The 10,923-nt window shown below is 36.0% G+C and overlaps 1 protein-coding gene and 1 non-coding gene across 3 annotated transcripts; one reads left to right on the top strand and one right to left on the bottom strand.

Annotated features, from left to right (window-relative positions):
- The first annotated feature begins 2,708 nt into the window (after positions 1 to 2,708).
- On the top strand, positions 2,709 to 10,147 carry LOC115981891 (tRNA(adenine(34)) deaminase, chloroplastic). Of its 2 annotated transcripts, none has more exons than XM_031104318.1 (4): positions 2,709 to 6,789; positions 6,875 to 6,962; positions 8,264 to 8,391; positions 9,750 to 10,147. In XM_031104318.1, exons 1-4 carry the CDS (start codon positions 3,014 to 3,016, stop codon positions 10,018 to 10,020), a joined length of 4,263 nt encoding a protein of 1,420 aa, XP_030960178.1. In that variant the 5' UTR covers positions 2,709 to 3,013; the 3' UTR covers positions 10,021 to 10,147. The 2 variants fall into 2 exon arrangements, with proteins under 2 accessions (XP_030960178.1, XP_030960179.1); XM_031104319.1 differs by having other exon boundaries at positions 9,740 to 9,858.
- LOC115983045 lies at positions 7,042 to 7,142 on the bottom strand. The gene has a single exon (XR_004089850.1). It is a non-coding gene; the product is annotated as a small nucleolar RNA snoR74 (small nucleolar RNA).
- Positions 10,148 to 10,923: the final 776 nt, after the last annotated feature.

Genomic DNA, 10,923 nt, shown 5'->3' on the forward strand with positions numbered 1-10,923 from the left:
ATAAAGCAAGAGATATACCATGGAAAGCAATAAAGCATATTATAAAGCAAGATAAAAGCAAGGGGTGTAGATAGTAGCTAAAAAGTTACATCTACACCCTTAAAACCTCAAATCCAAGGTCCTAAAACTAAGGAGAGGAAAAAGAGTGCAAGAACACTACCTCTTAATTGTTGAGAAAAGAGAGAAATCAAAAGTTTTTGGATCTGTTTGAGAGAGAATTTAGAGAGGAAAAGAGAGAAAATTTGCCTAGAATAGTGCTCCAAGATTCCCAAAATCCTTTTTTTTTTGAAAAAAAAATTATATAAATATATATATATATATATATATATATATAATCTAGGGGGTTTAGGGGTATAAATAGATGTTTGGCACACTTTTCGAGGCCAATGGCCACTTTATGTGCACCGGGTCGGGTACGTTGATATCAACAATTTCATCTTTTTCCTACCTAACTTTGATCACATATTTGAAGGCCTTTTCAAACTCCAATTAAGTTGATCTTGATATCCCTGGAAATTTCTAGAATGGCACTTTGGGTGCTCTGATGCCCAAACGGATGTACCATGTCAATCTAAATGTTCCCATGGTCCCTTGGTGAAAAATTGACATTTTTGGAATTTTCGAGTTTGGTGCCCAAGGAGTTAACCTCGAGTCAAACTTCGTCAAAATTGAAAAAAATCTCCAAGTAGCTTAGGTTTGATGTATAAATATGAAAATGTTATTTTGGGATGAATCTAACCAATCTTTGACTTTCGATCAACCTCGGGTTGACGAGGGGCATTTTGGTCATTTTGACCTAAAATGGTATTTTGGGTGCTCCAATGCCTAAACGGATGTACCATGTCAATCTAGATGTTCCCATGGTCCCCTGCTGAAAAATTGACAGTTTTGGAATTTTCGGGGTTTGGCACGCAAATTGAGGGTAGACAAAATACAGTATCTACAGAGTTTAAAACATTTAGAACCATGCAGGTGACATCGTTTCCAACAACATCCCAATATTTCTGAAGAAAATTTCAAACATATTGTCCAGACCAGGGCCTTTGGTGGGGTGCATTTGCTGTAGGGCTTTATTGCTCATTTATATTGGACTTCTCATATTTTGTACTAAATTAACTCACTTGACAAAAAAATTAAAAAAATTAGATGGGACATGTAGCACAAAATTAAAGCTCAATTTTATAATCTAATTGAATTTTCTCTTAACTTTGACTTTATATATATATTAGACGCTAACCTGTGCGATACACGGGAAAAGTTACTGGATGAGTTTTAGGGGAGAAAAAAACCATTATTTTTGAGTTGGAGTAGCAAGAAAAAATTCATGAAATATAAAAAATGATATTAAAAGAAATAGCACAAAGTTTTATTAGTTAGATAGAAGAAAAAAATATTATTTATTTATTAGTTTTTTGTGGGAATGAATAAGAGACAAATGTTGTTTTTCTAGTTTAGTTTGGGTTGTATATATAGGTATATACAAGATAGGTTGTAATATATATACTAAAGGGTACCTTTTGAAAGATTATAATTTTTAAATTGGATATACCAAAAGGTGCCCATTAAACAAAAAAGTGCCTATTGACCAAACAGGTGCCTATTGAATAAAAAGGTACCTATTGACTGAAAATGTGCCTATTGATTGAAAATGTGCCTATTGAAGGATCATATTTTTTTGGATATAAATAGTGGTTCATATTCATTTGATAACTTATTCTTAACTTCTTCTCTTTCAATTTTTTTAGAATTACAAGAAACCTGTGGGCAGTTGATTTTTTTTGTAAGTTAGTTTTATTTTGTTAAATAGTGAAAAGATCCAAGAATCAAGCCACACAAACATTAGCAACAATAATACTGGACAATTTCTTTAAACGCCTTACATATGCTTTTATTCTCAAATTTCTCATTCTCTTCTCTATACCTTACCAATGCTTTTCTTCTCAATGACAGCTTTTTGTTTTAATATATACATCTTATGTAAAACGGTAAGTAGATATTGAAACTTAACGGGCAAAATGAAAAAGACAACTATTTGGTGATTTTAAATGTATACGTGAGATGAATTTATATAGATACGTGGCGCAATAAGGAGCGGTCAACAAAAAGTCAAACTTTTCACTTATTTATATATATATATATTTATATATATATATTGAAAGTTCAAATACTGAAATAACAATTATCCAAATTTAATAGCTATACTTCATACAAATTTTACAAGTGTTGAGTTGTCAAATTGTTATTAATTTTCATATGAATCCATAATTATACTATTTTACTATCATTTACAACTTGTCACCTCAACCATTGTGAACAATTTTGTGAAAAAAAAAATTGTGAATCTAGATTTATCCCAAATTTAAATAGGAATGATGTAAGATGAGTTTTGAGGGAATAAAAAAGCGAGATCGAAGTTACTAAAATAGAAACAAGGAGTTTAGAGCTACTAGAAATTTTACAAAAAATTTCACAAAATATTGAGGTAGCAAATTATTATTAGTAGGTTCAAAATGGAAAATATTAAAGTTACAAACTATTTACTAAGTAGTTGATGTGGTGGGTGGTTATTAGTAAGTAAAAATGTAATGTTGATGATAGGTCTAAATAAGAAACAGTAAGAATTTACCGCATCAATGGTTTATAAAAATAATGTAAAATAGCTAAATGAATGGATCAATATTCTTAAAAAAAAAAATGTTTGCCAACTCACATGGAAAAGCCGAGTTTAGGCACCGAGCGAATCAACCCAACCGAACCGATTCTCATGAGCCGCTCGACCTGTAGCGAGCTATCAGCTATCCCTCAATTCAATTGGACTTGAATAATTTCATTTTCTTCGACATTTAAGAAGATCTACAACAGTAGAGACAGAGACAGAGACCCACATGGTTTCACTCTCAAGTTCAGCTCCATCAACCTTCCAAACCCTCCATAACCCACTTCTCACATCAAGGTAAGCTGCCCTCTCTCTCTCCCTGTCCCTTTTATTATAGATAATATTAGCTATATAGATATGCACAACACCTATATATATTCACTTAGAAGCAAAGGCCCTCTTTCCTTTTCCTTTAATGACTACTCCTACTTCTTCAATGAAAGATTTGATAGAACCCCATTTCAAATATCATCATCATCATCATCTTGTTGTGCTTGTGCTTGTTGTTCTTGCTGTACATTTTCGACTCACAGTCATAGGGTGCCCACAAGCCCTACATTTTTATGTGGGTTGAGGCAGTCCACCCTGCTTCAATGCTCAGCTTCTAGAAGGCTGATCTTGGGAAGTGGAAACCGCTACTATAACAGGCTTCCAGTCCAGCATTTGGACCGGGGTTGTTATGAGGTTTCTTGCTCTCTCAAGGAGACTAGTGTGAGTAATAGGCGTAGAAGAAGAAGGAGAAGAAATGAGAGATGTACTTGTATGGCTTCAGAGGAGAGTGAAAATTCAGATTGTTTCGATGATGCAGAAGCAGTTTTGAGCTTGTTGAGTGAGCAAGTGAGTGAGGAATGTTTTGGTGGTAGAGTGAGAAGTGGGTTTTCTTTTGAGAGTGTGGAAGTGAACAAGAGAGGGAGTTTCGGTGGTGGAGAGAGAAAATTGAGTTCATCTAAGAGAGTGGATATTGAGCAGGGAGGGAACTTTGATGTTAGAGGGAGAAAGGTGACTTTATCTAAGAGAGTGATTGTGGATAAAGGAGGGAGAAATTGTGGTGGAGAGAAAAATGTGACTTCATCTTCTAAGAGAATGGTGGTGGATAAGGGAGGGAGTATTAGTGGTGGAGATAGAAATGTGACTTCATCTAGGAGAGTGGAGGAGGAGAAGAGAGGGAGCTATGGTAATGAAAGTTATAGAGGGAAGAAAAAAAATGTCGAGTCAGCTTCACAAGAGAGTTATTCAAGGCATAACTTAGAGCCAGTCATACTTGAGTTGAGGGACGAGGATTGTTGTCAGAATGAGGAAAGGGAAACGTTTTTAAGGAGTGACAATCGTAAAGGAAGAAAAGGGGGTTCTAGTTGTTCATCTTATTACTCAGTTTTATCTTCTGGGGATTATGAGAGTGATATGGAAGTTCAGGAAAATCAGGGGCAATTTGTGGAAAAGTTGTCAAGTGGGTATACGGACTCAGGAAAGAGTGATAAGGATAGATCTGAGAGGAACATGGAAGCAGAGTACAAGAGGCAAAAGGATGATGCAGAGGGACAGGGGGGAATCTCAGAACAAAGAAATGCTGCAGTGAGGAATGGAGTTGAGTGGGATTGGAGGAAGAAGTCAGAGAAAAAGCTTACTGAAATAATGGTCGAAGAAACACAGTCTAGGAAAGAATCCTCTCAAATGAATGTGCAAGCGTCAAGCTCCCATGAAAGTGATTATGGAAAGTCATCTAGTTCCCATAGCCAAATCAAGGAGGAAGAAGAGAATTCAAAATCGGCAATGAATTTGGATAAAGGAACAAAAAAGCAATATGGTCAAATAGGGAATCAAGTCATTGGAGTATCGAAATCTGGAAGAAAATACCAGGAACTTACAGAACTACGTGAGTTCCCTGCCAGTGATATTGAGACAACTTCCTTACAAAAAAGATCCAGTGTTAGGGAAGGGAACATAGTGATAGCTGCAAATTTGGTACATGAAACCAGAGATGAACATTACAAAACAGTAGGCCTTATCACTGGAAACGACAAGCTAAAAAAAAACTCCCATCAAGTCACTGAAATGTCAGAAATGCAAGTTGTAAATACTGGAAGGACTTCTGATTTGCAGAGGGAATCTGATACTAGAATGAAAAAACAGGAAGAAAATACAACTTTGGTATTGAGTTCAGCTCAGCAGATGGAGCAGCCCTGCCAAACTGGTGAATGGATCAGTGAACAGATTGACTCAGGAAGAAAATCCCAGCGTGTCACTGAAATGTCAGAATTCCATGACAGTAATATTGGCAAGGCCTCCATTATGCGGCAGGAAACTAGATTGAACAATAAGAAAAAAAAATCAGACTTGATTTCCATATCAAGTCCAGAAGCAAAACAGTTATGTCCCAAAATAGATCAAAAAGCTCCTCAGAGAATTCAATCCAGAAAAGGATATGAAGATGTCAGTGTCATGTCAGTGGTTCATGCCAGTGATGTAGAAACTGTTACAGATCGAAGAACTTCTGAAAGGAGAATTAATCAAAACAGTAATTTGACCTCACTTGCAATACCAGTTGGGGAAACAAGAGAAAGATATAATCAAACTGATGAAACGGTCTTGCAAATTGTATCAATAAAAGAGGCTCAAAGACCCACTAAACCATTGGCTTTTCATGAAGAAACCTCAGAAGAGGCCTCTAATTTCCAAGCGTCAGTGAATTTGGTTTCCCAGGGTCAAGTACAACATATTGATGTGGAGGAGGCAGATAATAGAAGCTCACAGGCAATGGTAATGCCTCCACCATCTCAATTGATATCTAGAGGTTCACTGCATGTTGAGGTGACTGGTGGGAATGAAACCCAAGAGGCTTCAGGGGAATCTTCAGAAAGAGGCTCTAGTGATCATTATACACGTTCTGGAGGCAGAATTTTAGCTTTGCACCACGAACCATATGGCAGAGATGGAAGCAGTGAGTGTTATGGGGATGCTCTGGGTTCAGCTGATCGTTTAGAGAAATCATCCACGCATTATGTTGGTGAGTTTCTAGAGAATGTAAGGCAAGAAGTTTTGACTTCAGAAATCCAGAAGGAGAAGAAAGATTCTGAGATGAAGTTGGTATCTGGCGAGAAGTACAGGCAAAAGAGTTCAAGTCAATTTGGTTCTGGAGACTCTCAGTTGAGAGAGTGTAAGTCAAGGCATCCATCTGGGGGTTCCGGAACAAAGGGTCCTTCTGATGAAATATGGGATGTAACAGACTCGTCTATTCAGAAAACCCCCCAGACAGAAGGATCAGAGGACACTACAACAACTGGGAATGCCATTATGAAGAGATCTGGCAGGTCCTTGTGGGGTATCATTGCAGATGTTTTTCGACTAAGGTGGGTATCACATTCTGAGTCCCCGCATTCTGTCACAAGGTCAGGTAGAAGGAGTTTGTCAAACAAGTCCGCTAGTAGTGAGACATTGTTTTCTGGCCGTGAGCATGAAGAAAATGATCAAGAGAATGCACAGAAGGAAAAAAGAAGCATGCCTGCAGAAGTAATGTCTTCTGATCAGCAACTGCGTGGTAAAACTTCTCTTCAAAGTCAAGGAGAAGCTTGTGACACAATGAGATCAAAGGATAAAATAAGTTATCTTGAAGGAGATACATCATCTTCTTTAGGTACATCAGAAAGTGGGTCAGCGTCAAAAGGATTTTCCTTAGCTTCTGGAGAGGAAAATGTTAATGAAGATGCAAAGGGTTTTCATGGTGCCCCTTCTGGCATGGAAGTAGCAGGACCACTAATACCATCACCTACTGGGGGCATAAGAAGATCTGCCATTGTAGATGAAATTTCAAAGACCAGTGAAACGGCTGCATCTGAATATGGCTCAATGGAGCAGGTAGCGGAACCTGTTAGTGTGAGATTGTCTGAAATCTCAGATACCGAGGGAAAGGATGGGGAATTGCAACAAAGGAAGCTTCATCGGAACAAGCAAGTCCCAAGAGATAGATTTGATGAATGGGAAGAAGCATATAAACTAGAAAGTGAGCAGCGGAGAATTGATGAAATCTTTATGAAGGAGGCACTGTTGGAAGCCAAGAAGGCTGCTGATTCTTGGGAGGTGCCAGTTGGGGCTGTGCTTGTGCAGCATGGGAAAATTATTGCTCGTGGATGCAACTTGTAAGTTTTATGAGTTTCTGAAATATATTGTTTGGTTGGTTGCCTTTTTTATGTGGGGGTATTTATATGGAGATATGTATTTCAGAGTAGAAGAGTTACGGGACTCCACTGCCCATGCAGAAATGATGTGCATACGGGAGGCTTCAAACTTGCTTCGGACTTGGAGGCTTTCAGTAATTTCCTATGTTTAGAATCTACTTTTAAATTTTTGATAATTATGAAAGATGCAAGAAAGAACTAATGTTATATAATAAATGTTTCATCATTTACTGAACCTTCGGTCACAAAAAACAATCAGAGGTTCACCCAATAACAATAAAACTTGATATCCCTTACATTAAATCTACTTTTAAATTTTGTCATCTAAAATGTTAAATCTCATCTTAATTTGTATAAAATGAGATGCTAATTTACTGAAGATTTAAACCATTGCAGTTTGCAACAATGGTGCGTTTCAGCATCATCTTTATTGAGTTTTAACTGATACCAAATGACTGATTACCATATATGCCTTATCCAGCTCTCTTGTGGATAGAACCAAGCACTTGGAATAAGTGGCTACTTGCTCACTGAAAAATTTGAATGGCATATTTAACTTCTTGATACTGCAGAGCAATATGAATAAAATGGTGTTCCTAGCTGTGCGAAACCATACAATTCCTAGGAAATTTGCATTACACTTTCTTCATACTTGCATTAATAAAATAAAAAATGAAAAAAAACTAATGATAACAAAGAAAATAAAGTATAGATTTTTGCATTAAACTCACATCTGAAATTTTCTGAATGGTAAATATATAGAATGTGAATGTAAGAAATTGGACATCACTAATTGCTTGAAGTATTGGTGAGAACTGATTTTAAGCTTATGACAATTGGTTATTAGTAAACATGATTGGTAGTCTTATTTTTTAAAAATAAAAAAAAATGAAAGAAGAAAAAGAAAAGAGTCATAATAAGTGATTGTGTCTTCTTAATAACTGTATCAATAAGTTGTTAACTGTCAACAATGATTCCATATTTGTTTGTGATTACTCCATTCTAAAGTTTTAAGGATGATCATGTTCAATACCAAAGTTCATTCCATAGGTTATCTAGTAACCTTGAATTGAAAAGTATGCCCATAATAATGCGAATTCAGATACCATCCTGCATTATGAAGTGGAGTGTGGCTGTAAATTAATATCATGATGACTATGCTTGTTTCCCAACACCACCAAATAAAAATGAAAAAGAAATTTATATTGGTCATTATACTGTTCAGTCTCTAATACTTTGGTTACTCAACTGTCGAAATCCACCATTCCACGGTGATATAAACCATACAGGGGCTTGTGTAGAATTGAGTCTCTCTATAACACTTGAAATCAATTAGTTAGTTTTAGTTATAACGCTTAGCTCATACTTAGTTTAAAACACTTAATATCTATTTTATGACACCTAGCTTCAGGTAATTAATGTTTTCCACTGTCAGGGGACAACACTCTATGTAACGCTTGAACCATGTCCCATGTGTGCTGGTGCAATACTCCAAGCAAGAATCAACACTCTCGTATGGGGAGCTCCCAATAAACTTCTTGGAGCTGATGGCAGCTGGATTAGGTATGGAATTTATGTGCTGTTCCTGCTTTTTTCTCCCCTTGTTTTAATGATGTTTAAAACCAGTCAGCCTATGGATTTTGTAATCTCATGTAATAAAAATTCTAATGGAAACTTCTAATGGTTTGAATCAAATGACTTTTCTCCAGTCAGTTTATCTGGACCACTGAATTCTGAATCAACTCAGAGTTTCTGATTTCATAGAAAGGGCGTGGATAAAAGATAGTAGCATGATAAATTGAAGTAAAGCAGTTCTTCACAAATAGTTTCCCTTATGCTTATGCTACAACACCTATGAATTACAAGACTTATATACTCTACATTCAAATCCTTTACACTCCATCAAACATTTTGTTTGTTATACCTAATAGTCCTCTAGTTTCAAATCAGAGGCTAGTCACTCTGCGCGGTTCTCAATATAGCAAATGAATTAAAGAAGCCAAGGATTTTCCCAGGATATGAAGACCAAATGAAAAGACATTACACCACCATTCAAAAATGATAGGTCAATAACTGATATATATATATATATATATATATTTTTTTTTTCCTTTTTGGGGTTTTTTGGGGGGGGGGGGGGGGTGGGTGTTGTGCTGCAGATTACAAGAAAAGAAATCAAAGAATTGCTTATATCTTTATTTGAGTTGTATAGACAACAGCATATGCACAGCACTTGTTTCAGTTTTTTGTTTCTTGATGTTTTCTTTGTTTGATCAATTTTTCTCTGCCCGCTCCCCATCCCCTCCCCCCCCCCCCAAAAAATAAAAAGCAGAGAACATTTTCTTCTATCCTGCTCATTTGGTTCACAACTGGAATGCACAGTATCATATTAAAACTGAGTATGACCTGGATCCTCACTTCTTCTGGCTAATCTGTAATCACTAAACAATTGTATTTATAACTTGGATAAACTTGCCATATCTTCAATAAGGATGTTTAGTCATGTTTTATTATAACTTTTATATTGGTAGGCACAGAAGGCATTTCACATAAGCAATACCTTATGCACATCATTCATGTAAATATATTTTTTTTAATTCCTTTCTTTCTTTCTTTCGGCTTTGCCTTTGGAAATAAGAGAGAAAGGGTTGAGCTTCGATGGGTAGAATGCTTTGAAACATATTGCAAATGAGGCTGGTAATATATGGATAGCTGCTTCTTGTTGCTTGAGACTAGAGCTAAATGTTCTTGCTAGAATGGGCTGCGGGAACCAGAATAGAATGGAAGCCATACAACTGGTTACTTTACTAGTTAACATGACAATATTATATAGAATATAGAGTTGATGGACAAAGAGCATAATTTTGATGGACCAGGAGCTATAAGGAAGAAAGTTCTGACATATAACTAGTTTTTTGCAGGCTTTTTCGGGATGAAGAAGGTGGAAATGGCACGGAATTGCCAGATAAGCCAGTTGCTCCTGTCCACCCATTCCACCCAAAAATGACAATTCGCCGAGGGGTGTTGGCATCTGAGTGTGCAGATGCAATGCAGCAATTTTTCCAGCTGAGGAGAAGGAATAAAGAAAAGAAAGAAGACCCACCTCCTCCACCTGCATCCCTTCCCGTATCGCACCATCCATCAAAATTTCTTACAAAGATGCATGATATCTTCCAAGTTTTCTGTTTGTAATATGATTACTGAACCCTTTGTTTTTAGAGCTGTAAAAACCTAGTTGCAAGAGATGGCTTGTCCTTCAAATCAAATAAAATTGATATTGTTGAGGGTTGATGGAATCCCTAGACTGCAAATTGTATTATCTGATGTTGAACGGCATGATTACTTAGAAAGTTAAAGAGCAACAGTTGGGGTCATTGATAGAATTGGAAGAAAGAAATGAATTGTGGCCCCCCAAAATTATGTCTTGGGTTCCTTTGACACATAATTGGCCAGCATGGTGGCAGTGTTTAAGAGTTCCTAAGAATGATATTGGTCAGAAACAGAAAATTATAAAGTAAAACTAACTACCTGTGGGGTTTACGACATAAACATGAGGTGTAATTTCGAGATGGACAAGCATTTCTTTTTCATATATTTTTCTATGTTGGTAATGCGGAAAATGACTGCTTGCTTACTGCAAAGATGAATTTTGCAAGATCCAGGCATAACTTTGTAGCCTAATTTCTCTCTGTACAGAAGATCTGAGATTCCAGTATCAGGAGTGTTTTTGTCATACATTTAACATGAAATTCCAAAAATTACAGGTATGTTTGGTAACTGTTTTTTTCTCTTATTTTGTATTTTCAAAAACAATTTTCTATTTTTGAGACTAAAAAGCTTGTTTGGTAACCCAAATTGGATAGAAAACAAAAACTGTTCTCAAAACTCAATTTGTAAAGGAAACTGAAAACATTCAAAATGCTATTTTCAGTTTTCAATTTTCAAAAGTTAATAAAAATATACATTTAATTTAATGAATCTGTTTCATTTAATGAGTTAGCATTAGAATTCAAATCCTAGTAACAACATATTTTAGTATTTTCTATTTTTTTCTTCAAAAAACTATTTTTTTTTTTTTTAAAATTTCAACTAACC

Source organism: Quercus lobata, chromosome 3 (genome assembly GCF_001633185.2).
Source record: "Quercus lobata isolate SW786 chromosome 3, ValleyOak3.0 Primary Assembly, whole genome shotgun sequence".
NCBI classification, from domain to species: Eukaryota; Viridiplantae; Streptophyta; class Magnoliopsida; order Fagales; family Fagaceae; genus Quercus; species Quercus lobata.